The sequence below is a fragment of the Furipterus horrens genome, unplaced genomic scaffold, assembly GCF_987537825.1.
Source record: "Furipterus horrens unplaced genomic scaffold, mFurHor1.1.pri manual_scaffold_7, whole genome shotgun sequence".
In the NCBI taxonomy this organism is placed as follows: Eukaryota; Metazoa; Chordata; class Mammalia; order Chiroptera; family Furipteridae; genus Furipterus; species Furipterus horrens.
The window spans coordinates 104,230,517-104,247,578 of NW_028327177.1; the positions used below are offsets into that span (position 1 = coordinate 104,230,517).

Below are 17,062 nucleotides of genomic sequence, written 5' to 3' on the forward strand. Positions count from 1 at the left end.
TGAACTCCCCTTGGGGTCCAGACAGACCTGGCTTGTAATCTGAGCTCTGCCACTTACTTGTTGCCTGAAATATTGGCTTGCCCATATTCTAGCCATTGTCTCTGAGACAATTCAGTCCTGCCTATTTATTTGTTGTTATTCTATTACTCATTCATCAGAATATTTAAGGCCTACCATGTACTCAGGACTGGGGAACAAGATAGGCAGAGTTTCCTCTTCCTTAATTGGAACTTATAGTCTAGTTGGGGAGATAGTCATGAACAATTCATTTCACAAAATATTATAATTGTAATAAATAGATGAAGCAGGAACTCAGTTGACATAAGAATGTTTAACAGGGAGGCCTGACCAAACACTAGATTTCCTTGAGGAAACTAAATCTTACAGGATAGATGGAGTTAGCTAGACTAAGGGTGGCAGAGCTGTCTGCTAAGTGTGGCATGGTGCTTCTGTGAAACTGAATTAAAACCAGGGTGGCTGAAGTACAAAGGTCAAAGAAGACAGAGAAGAGGCTGGGGTGAAATCAAGGGCCAGATCATGCTGGGCCTTACAAATCAAATTCAGCTTTTTTTGAAAATATCAGCCTGCCAGGATCAAGCCTCTTCCTCAGTACTTACATCATGTTATTCTGTTTTCTATATCAGATTATTAAGTCCTTGAGCTCAGAAGTCTTATATAACTTTATTCTTCATGCCTATTAAGTAATAATAAATAACATATAGAACCCACCAAAGTAGTGTAGTGTTTTTATTCAGCAATTAGTTATTCATTTCCTTCCTTCCACGAGGCCATGGCCCAAAGGCTAGTCCTGAGTGAATGAGACATGAAAAGAACTGCTCCGCTACAAATACCATGCCTAATTTGGGGCTAAACTAATGGAATAGGAAAAACACCTGAACTTTAATAAGTCACATACCGATTTGAAATCAGCATTTTTTTAAAGGCAAGGCAATGAAATGTAGAATTACGGAGCCACATTAAAGGTTTTAAAATCCAATTCTGAACATCTGCTGCCAACCCTGATAAGTAACTGATATTGGACTAGCTCTTCTAACATAAACAATTATGCACTTGGAATACATAAAAAGACTCTCTTCAGACAATGAACAATAGGCAATGAAAGACTGTGATCCCAGACAGAAGGGGCAGAATGAATATTTGTCAGGATTTATTGCATGAAGGCATTTCCTGCCCCATGCCAGAGCCCATGGGAAATTCCTGGGCTTGATGAGCAGAGGAAACATATCAGAGTTCAGAGCAGCTAAGGTGGTTGGAATTTGCAGAGCAGAGTATCAGACATGTGGGAACTGTGCAGAGAAGGAGGTCCAGAAAACTATCTAGGCAGCACCTTGAGTCTTTGAATACCAAATTGTATGTGTTCAGGTCATGACTCTGTAAAACTGGGTAAAAAGCACCGCCATTCTGCTGTGAGAATGGAGATACCTGAGCTCTGACAAGACTGGGGAACTTGGGAGTTCCACCTGTCCAGAAGTAAGAGACCTCATTGAATACTCTGAGCCCTTAGGTGACACCCCAGGAAGGCCATAGAATTAAAGAAAAAATCTAAAACTGCAAAGCTTCTAGGAGCAAGCAGCTTAGTGATCTTGTCATAGGCAAAGATTTCATGGGACCCAGTAAATACTGATCATGAGTGAAAAAAATGTGTAACTTGGACTTTATCAAAATTTAAAACTTACTCAAAAGACACCATTAAGAGAATGAAAGGGCTCGCCAAAATTGAGAAAATACTCAATGTGTACCTAAAATACTCAGTGTGTACCTAAATGGTAGTCCAAGGACAGGTCCTATAGGAGCTTACTGGCTGAAATTTTAGTAAGCAGAGAATTATTTAGGTTAGCAAAGTGGATGTGGGTGAGGATCTGAATTATTCAATAGGTCAGAGTTGGTACTGAGTAATTATGCTTTAATCTTGGTGTTATTAAAATACCTAAATAATACCCATTTGGATCAAGTTACTACCATTTAAAAATGCTTTGTCAATTGTAATAAGACAGTTATTATTATTATTATTATTATTATTATTATTATACATTTTTATTACCGTGGTTGTTGCTTTCTTATTGTTTATTATAGCACTTGGTACGTGGTAGATGCACCATACTTAATGGGTGAGTGAATGAAGTCTGAGCATAGTCTTCGTGGTGTTCTCGTTAAAATGGACTTGTTTTGAACCTTTGTTCTTTCTGAAGTCCTTTCTATCTGGTGTCCTTTTCTTCTTTGCTTGTAACTTTTTTTTTTTTTTCATTCTTTTAAAAATTGTTGCTGTTGTCACTATTATCTCTTTCTTGAATTCAGAATTTCAGATTAGGAGAAAATACACTGTACAAATTAGATTTTCCTTTGTAACAGGACTTACATGCCATGCCCCCTGAACTATTTTTACAGTAGGTGAGGGGTTTTGGCAAAGGAATGAAAAAGCTGATGTTTTCACACACCACCCTGTGGCCATCTCTATGCAAGGGATTAAGGGTGCAGTGTGTGATTCTAGAACACTTTCTGTGGAAAGTTAATGCCCCCAGCTTCATTGGCACCCATATGCGATTCACTGTTTATCTGCCAAGACACACTGGGACCAGCTGAGGCAAATGGTAAATTACAAAGCTGTTCTTAAGCTCCTGTGAAAAATATTGAATCTCCACACTTGAAGAAAACCCAGGTCACCAGGTAACTTCTACTTTTGGGCAGGGATGAGGCTTCACTTCAGTACCATGTCTGCTATCCCTACCTCACCCTCACTGCCCACCTCCCCAACAAGTATCTACATACTCCGATTTCCTGGCTGAAAGTTAGCCAGTAGAGCTGTTGGTTTTGAGGGGTTTATTTTTTTTTATGTGTATAACTCTTAAGAAGATCGAGGCAAGACTAGCAGTCATTCTGATCTTATATGAATTTATTAAATCAAATTATTTTTGTTATAACATCCCATTTGCAATATTATACACCAAGGAAATGGAGGTCAGGGCAAGTTGGGAACAGCAGGGAGAGACAGCTTGGCTGGACAGTGGGGATTTGTGCAGGCAGAGAGCATTCTGATGAAGTTTCTTGGCCTCAGATTGTAGGAAAGAGCCAAAGATAAACAGTTTCCTCCAGGGTTCTTGCCTCAGATGGGAAGTACCCCTGACCCACTCTGAAACTAGTATCTATATTTCTTTGTTTGCTGCTTTATCCAGACTTAAGGACCATGGAGGTCCTTAAGGAGGTCTAGGATACAGAGTTAAAGAAGCTGAAGGGCATGGGTAGCAAAGGAATAATAGCATAATTATGCATGGAAAAATTTCCGGTTGCAAGTGACCATATGTATAGGCTTGTGGCTATGGGGAGACATGGGCTCTAAGACACCACCTATACCTCCGCTTCATGCATCCATATACCTTGGTGTTTCCCTAGAATGCCAGAGGGTTCAACATGAGCATCCCCATGCCTGGACATCCAGTGAACTTCTCCAGCATCACCCTGGAGCAAGCCCGCAAAGATGTGGAGCAACTGGAGCAGCTCATCGAAAGCCATGATGTTGTCTTTCTGTTGATGGACACCAGGGAGAGCAGGTGGCTTCCTGCTGTCATTGCTGCAAGCAAGAGGAAGGTAGAATGTGGGTCTTGGGGCTTTTGTCTCTGGTTGTGAATTAATGCACCACCACCCTGTAGGGAGAAGTGTCCCCAGTCCACCCTTCCTCCAGAAAAGACACAGAGAAAAAGGGCTTCCACTGCAGTTTATCTGCCTCACAACCATCATCCAACATAATAGTTATCCTTTACTGTTTAATTTTCATAGCCTTTTGAGGTACTCCATACTAGAAGGTACTAGAAGGAGTATTCATACTAAAGTGTAAGCTCCAAGAGGACAAAGACTTTGTCTTACTCACTACTATTTGGTCAGTGACAACTTCGAAGACCAACAGTATTGATGTTTAAATAAATCATGGTACATATGAAGTCTGTCCAGAAAAAGTCTAGCCATTGTTAGTATAATGAGAATGGTTTGCACAACATTGATGTAACCTGGTGGCCAAGGAGAGTGAACTGGAATGCACATGCGTGAACAGTGACACTTTCACTGTACCAGTCAGTGGGAACAGTAGACACCATAGTTAGCATGTTTGCTGTGTGGCCGTCGCCTTCAATATGACTGAGTGAGAAGAATAACAAATCTGCACCATATTTTGCATTAAGCTTGAACATTCCTCCTGGGAAACTATCTGCATGATTCAGAAGGCTGCAGCTATGGGCAACTGATGATTGGCATCTTCATCACAATGCACCCACTTATGCATCATGTCTAGCATAGAGTTTTTTGGAAAATCATCAAATCACACAGGTGACTCATCCCCTCCTACAGCCCAGATTTGGTGCCCTGCAACTTTTGGCTTTTCCCAAAACTAAAATCACCTTTGAAGGGGAAGAGATTTCAGACTGCTGATGGGATTCAGGAAAATATGATGGGGCAGCTGATGGCAATTGGGAGAACTATGTGAGGTCCCAGGGTGGTTACTATGAAGGGACTGAGGCATCATTGTCCTACGTACAATTTTTTTTTTAAGTATATTTTATTGATTATGTTGTTACAATAGTCCCTATTTCTTTTCCCTTTGCTCCCCTCTTCCCACTAGTCCCCTTGCCTCCAGCAATCCCACCACCCTTACTTCATGGCCATGGGTCGTGCATATAAGTTCTTTGGCTCCACCCTTTCCTCTATTATTCTTAACTTACTCCTGTCTATTTTCAGAGAAGGAAAACTCTGACTCCAAAAAACCTCCGCTGCCTTGCAGCATACCTCTTCAGGGGAAAGGCTAAGGGAGTAAACCCCGACAGAAAATCCGGAGCCGGAGTCCCTAAGGCGGTTTGACATTGTAGTCAACACCGGCAACTCCTGCGGCGCACCTGAAACCAAGCTGTATTGACTCCGTCTTTCCCTTGGACCCTTCAGCTGCGAAGAGAGGGGGGGTCTGCTGCATGGGCAACAGCAGACCCTCCATATCACCCTGCCCAGGCTCTGTAGCTTCAGCTTCGCTGGAGAGGACACTCCAGCGTCATCGCAAGATGTCGATTCAACACGGGAGGAGACAGATACCGTGTCACTCCCGAGTCGGACTGCACAGCCATTCTCGGCGGTGCAGATAGACTCTTAAGAAGCTACACCATCGTCTCTCGAGACGGACGGCTGCCAACGACGACGACTCCTGTCTATTTTGTACCAACAAATTATGCTTCTTAGTCCCTGCACCATTTCCCCATTTCTCCCCCTTCCCCCTCCCAGCTGATAACCCTGAAAGTGATCCCCAACCTATGATTCTGTTCCTGTTCTGGTTGTCTGCTTAGTTGGAGTTTGCTTTTATTTTTTAGATTCAGTTGTTGATAGTTATGAGTTTGTTGTCATTTTAATGTTCATAGTTTTGATATTCTTTTTCTTAAATAAGTCCCTTTAACATTTCATATAATAACGGCTTGGTGATGATGAACTTCTTTAGCTTTACATTGTCTGGGTAGCACTTTATCTGCCCTTCCATTCTAAATGATAGCTTTGCTGGATAGAGTAGTCATGGTTGTAGGTCCTTGCTTTTCGTCACATTGAATACTGCTTGCCAGTCCCTTCTTGCCTGCAAAGTATCTTTTGAGAAACCAGCTGATATTTTTTTCTTTTCTTTTCTTTTTTTTTTTTTTTTTTTAAGATAGAGGGAAAGGGAGGGCGAAAGAGAGGGAGAGAAGCATCAATGTGAGGTTGCCTCTCACACGCCCCTAACTGGAGACCTGGCCTGCAACCCAGGCATGTGCCCTGACTGGGAATTGAACCGACGACATTTTGATTCGCAGGCCAATGCTCAATTCACTGAGCTACACCAGCCAGGGAAATCAGCTGATATTCTTATAGGCACCCCTTTGTAGATAATTCTCTGCTTTTTTCTTGCTGCTTTTAAGATTCTCTATTTATCTTGAACCTTTGGCATTTTAATTATGATGTATCTTGGTGTGGTCCTCTTTGGGTCTAGCTTGTTTGGGATTCTCTGTGCTTCTGGACTTTTATGTCTATTTCCTTCACCAAATTATGGAAATTTTCTTTCATTATTTTTTCACATAAGCTTTTGATTTCTTGCTCTTCCTCTTCTCTTTCTGGCACCCCTATGATTTGGATGTTGGCACATTTAAAGCTGTCCCAGAAGTTCCTAAGCCTCTTCTCATTTTTTTTTCAATTCTTATTCCCTCATTTTGTACTGGTTGACTTCATTTTTTTCTTCCTTATATTGGAACTCATTTATTTGAACCCTAGTTTCTTTCTCTTCACCATTGATTTTGTATGGAGTTTTCTTTGTTTCATTTAGCATAGCCTTCACTTCTTCCCTTATGCATTTGCCACACTTAAGCATATCTCTCAAGTCTGTGAGCATCTTTATCACCAGCGTTTTGAACTATTCACCTGTTAGGTTGGCTGTCTCCTCATTGTTTAGTTCTCCCACTGCAACCTTGATCCATTCCCTCTTTTGGGCCATACTTCTCTGTCTCCTCATCTTGACAGGCTCCTGTGTTTGCCTCTGTGTCTTAGGTAGAGCTGTCATACCTGTTACATTGTAAGGGGCGGAGCCTTAGGCATTCATCAGTACGGGGCAATACTCACCATGTTGTGTCACTGTGTATGGGAGAGGGGTCTGAGAGGGAAAAATGCTGCTTGCCCAGCACTCGCCCTCCCTCCCTTCCAGGCACCTCTCCCACCTCTGTATGGTCCTGGTGCCTCTCCAGCTGTTACCCTGGCTGCCACTCCCAGAGTGGGTGGGTCCACAGATGCCTCAGGACTGTGAGGACCCTTCAAACAAGTGGGCTCTGCTGAGAGACTGGCAGCCTACTCCCCCGCCCCAACCCCCACTGGTTTGCACAGGCAGAAGCAATGAGGCTTTATTGTCCCCGGCACTGGAACCGTGAACTGTGTGGTCTGGTCTAGTGCTGGGAGTGCTCCCCAGGTGGCCCTCTGGACTTTTAAAAATGTTTGACTGCACTTTATGCTGGCCTGCTGCTGCCGCTGCTGCTGCCACCACCACACCGTGTTCCTTCTGCCCTGGCTCCACCCCTTCTACCTGTCTGGATGAGTATTTCTTCTTTATATCTTTGTTCGTTGGACTTCTGTGCAGCTCGATTTTCTGGAACTTTTGGTTGTTTCTAGTTTTGAGGTAGTTGTATTCCTTCTTAGTTGTGGAGGGAGACGCAGCGTGTCTGTCTAGGCCTCCATCTTGGCCAGAAGTCCGTACATAGTTTCTTGTATCTTCTTCAATAAATGTCTCCATTTTTCATGGTTGGATACTTTCTGGACAGCCCTTGTACATGTGATGGAGTAATATGCAGTCATTCATGGTAACGTTTTCAACATATTTTAATAACTTGGAAAATATCACATTGTGTTAAATAAGCAAGGTAAAATATATCAATTATTTATATATATAAATGTTTATATCTATGTCTGTTTATGAAGAGGGGAGCAAGCAAAAAGGGAGAAAGGGATGGGCCTGAATAGAAAATAAAAGGAAAAATAATAGGAAGAAATACCCTAGATTATTAATAGTAATTGTTTGAGCTGGAAGATTGTGAATAACTTTTGTTTTCTTTTCTAGTGTGTTTTTTCTTTATTTTCCTAACTTTCTATATAACAAGAAATTTGGGAGAATAAGCTAAATTACAACTAAGAAAAGTTCTTATAGTATAAATTTTTTTTTAAGTTTTTAAAAACATATGTAAAGGGTGAATTGTATAGTATGTGAATTTTATCTCAGTCAAGCTGTTAATCAGAAAAATCTATGTAGAGATAACAGACCATAGCATAACAGTGGAAAGAATGGGTTTGAGAAATATCAAATGTGGTTTTATACAGCTACCTCTTACCAGCTAAGTGACCTTGAACAAGTTATAGAAGTGACCCCTGACTTTCAATATCCTCATCTTTAAATAGGAAATGTTTGCAATTTTAAATGAAACTAAAAGAGATAATTTATTTTAGTCACTTGTCTAGTCTTTTGTACTTAATAAGCCCCCAGTATTGTATAGCTTTTACCAACATTATCCTCTAGTATCTAATTACACTCATATTCAAATACTTATAAAATAAAATTTAAGAGTTGACCAAATATTAAATTAACGATGGCTTAAAATATGTGTCTCTTAATTCTAGTGTTTTATTTCTTGAAACACATAGCTGGTCATCAATGCTGCCTTGGGCTTTGACACATTTGTTGTCATGAGACATGGCCTGAAGAAACCTAAACATCATGGGGCAGGGGACTTGTGTCCCAGCCACCCTGTGGCACCTGCTGACCTGGGTTCGTCGCTTTTTGCCAATATCCCTGGCTACAAACTTGGCTGCTATTTCTGCAATGATGTGGTGGCCCCGGGAGATGTAAGTGAATTTCTTTGTGGTTCCAAATATTTCCTACAGCTTTCTTGTCCACTAGGGCATAGAGACAGCTTTTTCCTTTATGACTGTTTAAATATTGTCTTTTAATAAAGAGAATTCTTCAATTTCGGGGATGGCATTATCCAACTGTGGGCCTTGATTGGCACCATCAACTATGTACAGCTGTTCCTTGTTCACCAATAAAAATGCAGCAACAAACCATTTTTGTGCAAAGCTCAGCAAGGGAACTGCAGAGTGGACCAGTCCCTGGCAGCCTCAGCACTGTCTCCTGTGTGTATCTTAGTGAAGAGAATATTAAATGGGGAGTAAGACCCAGATTCCAGTCTGGGCTTGGACACTGCTTCATGGGGTAATTTCAAATAAGACTCTTAGGCTACCTGTGCTCCTGCAGAATGGGGCTGAGGCCTATAAGCTGATCATATTTAGCAAGTAAAAATAGAGAATTCCCTGTTAACTTTGAATTGCAGGTAAATAATGAATAATATTTTAGTATAAGTATGTCCCATGCAATATTCAAGATCTGCTGATACTAAAAAGATATTCATGGTTTATTTAAAGTCCAAATTTAACTGGGCTTTTTGTATTTCATCTGCCAATCCCAGTAAGGGAAGGAAGAATATTTTCCCTGACTACTCCCAGTGCAAGCTAGGTCAAATGTGAAAGTGCTCTGAGCAGTAGGCACTACCCTGTTCAAGCGTAAGATACTGTAGTGTCAATGCCACCACACCAGGCAGAGTCTGTAGGAATGGTGTTTTATCAGAACAGATAATCTCTTCTAGAGGAACAAATCAGAGGTATTTTCTATTATCATCCCCTCCATTTTCCACTTCTTTAAGACATGTTTCTTAATAACTCATACCTGTGTTGGATGACTGGCTTTTATGTCCTCCCAGTATAAAGAAAAAAAGATAAATATTCTCTTACCAAGGATGGCTTTATGATCACCATCATGGTATTATAATACATAGCTGGTCCTGTTATTTCACTGTTAACAACTAATAGAATTAAGGGTCGATTCCAGTAAAGTCACTTTATGTTCATAAGGTAAAAATTTCAGTCAAAATTATCCCTAATAACCAACCCCCCTTTAATTTGCCCAGAGTTAGAATATTAGAATTTCTTCGGTTGAGCTATGTTTGGAGCCATGTAACAAAAATACATACTTGTATTTACGCCCTGGGATCACACTCTGGATGACAAGATCCCCACCCTGTGAAAGGCACGTAGGAGCTAAAGCCTGCTCCCATCTCACAGGCATTCTGTGACATTGCCTCCATTAAAATGGCAGGACAGAATCATTTGTGCTAATCGAACAATCCTTCCTCTCTGTGTCTGTCTCTCAACAACCAAGCACAGTAGAGTTGAACTGAGTCAATTAAAAGGGCACGTGATGCAGTTCCATATATGAAACAACTAAGCCCCAAATCTTTAATTTGTTTATGACTGCTAATCCTTTTTAGCACAATACCTAATTCAGTTACCTAAATTGTATATTTTATTTTTCTTGGAACTTACAAGAAATGTTACTATTTGAGGCTGAATGTCCTTTGCCAGTAGTGAGCATCTGGTTATGTTGTATAGCTTTATCATAGAGGAGTTTCATGCTTCAGACAGCTAGAGTTGAGTGGAATAGACCTTTGAGCACATGTTAATGATTTTCTCTCTGTAGTCAACCAAAGACCGGACCTTGGACCAGCAGTGCACTGTGAGTCGTCCAGGACTGGCCATGATTGCAGGAGCCCTGGCAGTGGAATTGATGGTTTCTGTTTTGCAGCATCCAGAAGGGTGAGCTTGCTTTTTAAAGATGGATATTTAAATAAAGAAAACTTTTGTGTCTCCTTTGGCCTTTCCTCAGTCTGACTCTTCTGAGAATTGTGTTACTCTTTCTGTCCTCAAAAAAAAAAAGAAGACTAAAAAACCTGGTCTGGTTCTGTGGCCTGGAAGAACTTGTCATGCAATCTTCGGGGCTGCATCTCTGCATCCTTTCGGAATTGAGCTCTCCTAGTTTAACTTGGTGACTGACGATATAGAAGAATAAAAATTCTGATAGGGACCTTAGGACATTCATGCTCTTATTGTGTTAGTTTTTTCTCCTTAGCTCTGAACATGTATAAGGCAACACCTGAATCACATATGATAGAAATTGTATTTGGCTATATATACAGAGATTCATCTTCAGTGACTAAGCCAAACAGAGCTTTATTTTTCTTATGCAGCAAGAAGCTCAGAGTCAGGCAGTCCTGGCTGATACAAAGGCTCCATTATGCCACCAGGGACTGAAGTTCCTTCTTGTCATTCACTCAGCCACTCTTAGCTTTCTTTCTTATGCTCGTCACCTTGTGGTCAAAAGATGACTGCTGTACTTCCCATATTGCTTCTGTGTTACAATTAAGAAGAAAGAAATAAAAGATAAAAGCTATGTTCAGCTGAGTCTTGCCCATATTTTTTAAAGAGCTTTGCTGGAAGACTTACCCATTGATTCCAACTTCGGTATCATATGACCTTTCACTCTTAGCAGCAAGGAAGACTGACAAGTGTATTTGCTTTGACTGGGCACATTGCCTCTCTGAATAAAACTGTGATAAGGTAGAAGTGGAGAATGTCTGCATAGTCATTTTTTAAAAATTGCATATATTTTAAGCCCCAGAGATATTATTGTTATATAGTTGGTATTTATTTAGTTTTACTACATTTTTATTTTTGTTACTTTTCATTTCTCTCTGTATCTTCAAGCTTCCAGCTAAGGGTATTTTCCTTCTGCCTGAAGAATACGTTTTATTACTTCCTTTAGAAATGCTAGTGACAGAGATACTTGTCTTTGTCTGAAAATGTCTGTTTTATCTTTAAGTTTGAAATATATTTTTGCTGTGTATAGAATTCTAGGCTGGAGGTAATTTTCTTTCAACATGTTGAAACTATAGTCCTGTTATCTTCGACTGCCTTTATCTTCTTTGGGGAATTAGGTGTTTGTCTCATTGCTTCTCTTTTGATACACTCGGTTTTTCTTCCTCTTCCCCTCCCCATAGTTGCTTTTAAGATTTTCTTATTGAATTTCAGAAGTTGTACTATGATATACCTACTGTATTTATTCTGCTTGTGGCCCTGGCTGGTTTAGCTCAGTGGATTGAGCGTCGGCCTGCGAGCTAAGTGTCGCTGGTTCGATCTTCCAGTCAGGGTACATCAGAGAAGGAAAACTCTGACTCCAAAAAACCTCCGCTGCCTTGCGGCATACCTCTTCTGGGGAAAGGCTAAGGGAGTAAACCCCGACAGAAAATCCGGAGCCGGAGTCCCTAAGGCGGTTTGACGTTGTAGTCAACACCGGCAACTCCTGCGGCGCACCTGAAGCCAAGCTGTATCGACTCCGTCTTTCCCTTGGATCCTTCAGCTGCGAAGAGAGGGGGGGTCTGCTGCATGGGCAACAGCAGACCCTCCATATCACCCTGCCCAGGCTCTGTAGCTTCAGCTCCACTGGAGAGGACACTCCAGCGTCATCGCAAGATGTCAATTCAACACGGGAGGAGACAGATGCCGTGTCACTCCCGTGTCGGACTGCACAGCCATTCTCGGCGGTGCAGATAGACACTTAAGAAGCTACACCATCGTCTGCCGACGATTTATTCTGCTTGTGTTTTCTACTGTTTCTTGCATCCATGCCTTGATGTTTTTCATCTGTGTGGATAATTCTCAGCCATTACCTGTTAAAATATTTTTCTGCTCCTTCTCTCATGCTTCTTTCCTTTTGAGTCTCCAATTGCATATCAATTAGAATCAAACAGTGCTCTTTTCTGTATCTTCCATCACTTCATCTTCCCTTGCTTTGTTCTGGCTTATCTTCCAATTTACATATTCTCCCTTTTTCTGGTTCTAATATGTGTTAAAACCCATCCATTGGATTTTTTATTTCATTATTAAATGTTTTAGTTCTAGACGTTCTATTTTATCTTATTTTACATATTTCCTGTTCTCTGCTAAAATTATGATTTTGGTCTTTTTCATTTCTTGAAAACATTTAACCATGTTTTTCTTTTAAGTTCTTATCAGATGGCTCTCTTATCTAGATCTTCTATGGGTCTTTTTCTATTGTCTACTGTTTTTCTGGGATTTTGTTTGTGTATTGTATCCTCATAAACCTGGTGTTCTAGTGTTTTTTTTTGTTTTTTTTTTAAAAACACCTTATTACTGTGAAAATTCAAACATACAAAAGAAGATATATATACATAGAATAATAAACCTCCTTGTATATATCACCCAGCTTCAACAATACATGGCCAGTCATTATTTACCTATACTACTATCCACATTTTTTCCTCCTCCCACTGGCTAATTTTAAAGCAAATCTAAGGCATAGCATTTCATTCAGAAAAATATATCATTTCAGTTTGTGTGTCTACTATTTTTACATAAAAAAATAAAGGCAATTTCTTAATATTATTACATGTCCAATTAGTATTTAAATTTCTCAAATTCTTTGAATCTGCTTGGCTATTTTTGATTGAGTACTGGACATTTTATGTGAAAATTATAGAGATTATGTGACTTACATCGACTTGGCCTATCAGTCCTAGAATACCTAAATATAATTAGAATTTGTCTGTTTGTGGTTCACCTTTGCTCTGAGGTTGTAGCCCCAACTCAAAGCCTGGGATGTTTTCCATAGTTTCTCCTTCTTGGCAGACCTCAAACTGTAGTTTTTCCCTCCAGCCCTCCAAGTCTGTCAGTATCACTGTTCAGTTTCTGATCCTATGCCTACGGCTTTTGGAGGTTGGCAGTCACTTTATGGGAGAAAGCTTCTTTTGCAAATATCTGGTTTACCTTGATGGGCTTCTCTCTTTTCACAGATCTTGGCTCTATAATTCTTCCCTACCTTGGTAGCTCTCTAATGTTTTCAAACAAAGATTTTCATATTTTGTCTGTTTTTCCTCTTTGTTCTCAATGGGAGGGTTGGTCCTGACCATCTAGTCCACCATCTAGTCCACAATACCACTTTTAAAAATACCAATTTAAAAAATGTCTTTTAATGTATTGAGTACTTATAGTATACTAGGTTTTCATGTGAGAGGAAAGAAATGAGTGAGCTGGTATTCTTTGTTTCAACTTGACCTTGGGCCTTTGAGTCTATATATTTTATACATTTTATATGTGTTATATTAAAGATACAAATATTAGCACAATTGTGATCTTGACCCCTACCTTCTCCAAGCAAGAAGATCTTACTTTATGACTTATAATAAATAGAAGTGAGACAAAATTTAAATTAATTTTTAAAATAGAGTCAATTTAAAAAAGGAAGAAGGAGGGAAGAGAAAAATGAAAGGAAACAAAAAAAGAGAAAAGATTAGGTAATGTAAGATTCTCTCACTATCTGAGACTATGGTGTCAAATGTCAGGTGATGAAGACAGACTGAGGTCAAACAAATATTTACAACCAACTGTATGACAAATTACTGTAACTTATTTAATTTTTCAAACACTTATATAGTGCTTACTTTGTGCTAGGCACTGTTCTAAGTACTTTACAAATGTTAACTCATTTAATCCTCATAACAAGCCTATTAGGGAACATCTGTTATTGGTCCCATTTTTTATGGGGAAATTGAGGCAGAGACAGGATAAGTTGCTGAAATTCATGTAACTGATAAGTGGTAAAGCTGGGCCTTAGCTCAGTCTACTTGACTCCAAACTTTCTTTTTTTCAGGCAACAATTTTTAAAAATGTTTATTGATTTTAGAGAGAGAGGAAGGGGGAGAGAGAGAAACATTGATGTGAGACACAAACATAGATTGCTTGCCTCCAAAATGCACCCCAACTAGGGATTGGACTGCCAACTCAGTATGTGCCCTAACCTGGAATTGAACCCCCAGCCTTTTGATGTATGGGACAATGCTCCAACCAACTAAGCCACACCAGCCAGGGCCAAACTTTGTTTTTAATCACTTTGCCATGCTGTTTGTAATATAGGCAGGGGAAAATTGGATTTTTGAGATACTTATTTTTCAATTCATAGAAATTAACATGAATCTCCTATTTATTGTGTGACTTGGTTTTTCTACATAGTTGAAAAGATGGCCTCTGTACAATGTTGGTATCATATGTAACTAGTAAATATATTCCAGAATTGAATAAAATAAGCACCTTTTTTTTCTCTTCCACTCATCTCTGTCATTTTCCTTAGCTATCCGTGCCATCTAAGTTTAGTGTGGCCTCCTGACAGGAAGTACCTTGGAGAAAATCTTGGAGAGCCGATTTTTTATTTCCTGATACTGATTCTTCTCTCTGCCATGTTTTCACTGGTTGTAGGTTGAATCCAGGTCCTGTGTCTCTTGTCTTCTGTGCCTTAAGCAGTTACCACACCAGTGTTCCGAAAGAAATTCGGAAAGAAATTCTCCTGCCCAATGAGTTCCTCACTGTCCTTTCTCCTTCCTCCATTTTGGTAGCATTTACATCACCTCAAGGAGTTATGGTTGAAAAGTTTTCCATTTCAAATTCCAATGTGAAAATGTGCTGTGGTATTTTACAAGACTATCTCAAAATAAGCGAGTTATCATACAAACATTGCACTTGGCAATTTATCTAATTATTCGTTATTTATTTCTCACAACCATATTATTCCTATTTTATAGATGATGGACCTGAAACACATAGAAGTTAAGCAATTTGCCTATGGCGACAAGCTCTGATCTTTCTGACTCTAAAGTCAAGCATTTTTTAGTACTTCTGCCTACCCTGCAAGGGAAATCAGTTTTATGCTGCCTAGCAAGGGGCATTCTGCTTATCCTTATAAATCTTACATGCACTGCCTCCAGATCACTCTCACATGTGTTAAACATAAACTTTTATTAAATGAGCTGCTTTAATTATTTCCTTTTCTCAGGGGCTACGCCATTGCCAGCAGCAGTGATGACCGCATGAATGAGCCTCCAACCTCTCTTGGGCTTGTGCCTCACCAGGTTAGTGATTTGGAAATGAACTCACAAATCTGGACCTGATCCCAGTAGTGCAAGGGGAAAGTATTTGGGGTCACTGTACACGCCATCAGCTCAGCCCACCTCTTCTCCACCCTACTTACTCTCCAACCTCCCTGGAATTTCAGTGGAAGTGTTTATGACCACTAGGAAGGTATCTCATTCTGCAGGATGGTGATGAGAAGAAATCATGAACAGGCAGCATTACCCAGAGTTTTTGATGCATTTAGCATATTGACTAGAAATCTCATAATGAAGGAGAAATAGAACAGGATTTTGAGTCAGCCAGACAGAGTTTAAATCCCAGCCCTGTGGTTATTAAAATGGCCTTCCTTGGACAAGTCACTGAACTTCTGTGAGCCTTAGTTTTCTTATCTATAAAATGGAGACAAGAGTACCAACCACATTGTAGAGATAAGGGATGATTTATAGGAAGGGCTCAGCAACAGTGAGTGCCTGTCACAGCCCCTCAATAAATATGCCTGCTATGTTTGTTGCTGTTGTTTGCTATTCCTGAGTCCCTAGCCAAATACAAAGCCTTTGTAGGCATGCCTGGGAAAACACTTAGAAATATGCAGCATCACCAAAAAGTGGGGTGTGTTTTTCGGAAAAGAATCTGAAGCATCCTAAGGAAGGTCAATTCCATTGAGAATGAGAAAGAAAAAAGTAGTAGAATGAAAATTTAGAATTCATCTTGCCTCTACAGTAATTCTCTTATTCTATTTTTTGGAGGAATGAAGAAGTTTGCTAGTCTTACATTTTAGAAATATTTCTATAGGTTTCATGTATGCATGTCAGTCTGTCACAGGCAGGCTGTCTTCTTGCATGAAGTGGTGACAGTGCCAAGAGTCCTGTCTGGGAATTTGGGAGGACAGACTCCAAGATGAGTGCAGGGAGCAGAGTGACTCACTCAGTTCATGTCTGCCTGTCTCTTGCCTCCCTTCAGCCCGCCTCCTGTCATTTTCCAATTAAAGATGAGAATCTAAAGAGGGGAAATTACTTGTCCACGGTCACAGAGTGAAATAGTGGGAAAACTGCAATCTTGATCTAAATTTGGCACTTTGACAAGTGCTCTTTCTGAGATTTTCTGCGTAGGAAGAGCCCTGGCCTGCACGTTGGAAGAGTTAGTTTCAAGTCACGACTGCAGTCATCTTGCATTATATTACCTTCCATAGACATGTGTTAAGTCCCTTATCATCCTGAGCCTCAGTTTCCATATCAGTAAAAGCAGGTGCTTTACATTGTGTCCAGGATTGTGTCTCTAAGGAGGCTTTTTAAACCATTCAACACTGTGTGATATGAACTTTTCAGCCTGCCTCACAAATGTGGCATTTATTTGACATGAATGTGTTAATCTTTTCTACAGAAACATTTCGAGTAGAACCCAACAGACACTGTAATAACCCTCCATCATAAGGAACTGGTCCTCCAGAGCTGACCTCTGCTGTTCACACTGTTCTATCTCATTCTAATTCCCTCCCTCTTTTCTTTTTCATGTCTCTTTCTTTTTCCTCTGACCTTGAGATGTGCCCTCATCTCTGTTACAGATTTCATACTGAGATGGGCCTTAATTAAATTTTGAGTCATGCCCCTGTGCTGGTTTCCTTCTTTAAGTCCTTTATGTTAAAGTACTGCAGTTGTAGTTTTCTCAGTGCTGAGACCAGAGGGCAAAATAGCCTCTTTATGGAAGG

The 17,062-nt window shown here is 40.1% G+C and overlaps 1 protein-coding gene across 3 annotated transcripts in view; it reads left to right on the plus strand.

The window, feature by feature from the left end:
- ATG7 (autophagy related 7) overlaps positions 1-17,062 on the plus strand; it is a 290,543-nt gene that overhangs the window by 85,974 nt on the left and 187,507 nt on the right. For 2 of the 3 annotated variants that reach the window (XM_090284178.1, XM_090284179.1), the window contains exons 13-16: positions 3,409-3,603; positions 8,191-8,391; positions 10,079-10,194; positions 15,281-15,356. In XM_090284178.1, coding sequence (XP_090140304.1) covers positions 3,409-3,603; positions 8,191-8,391; positions 10,079-10,194; positions 15,281-15,356 — 588 coding nt within the window. The remainder of the gene's footprint in view (positions 1-3,408; positions 3,604-8,190; positions 8,392-10,078; positions 10,195-15,280; positions 15,357-17,062) is intronic. The other variant, XM_090284180.1, reaches the window with a different exon arrangement.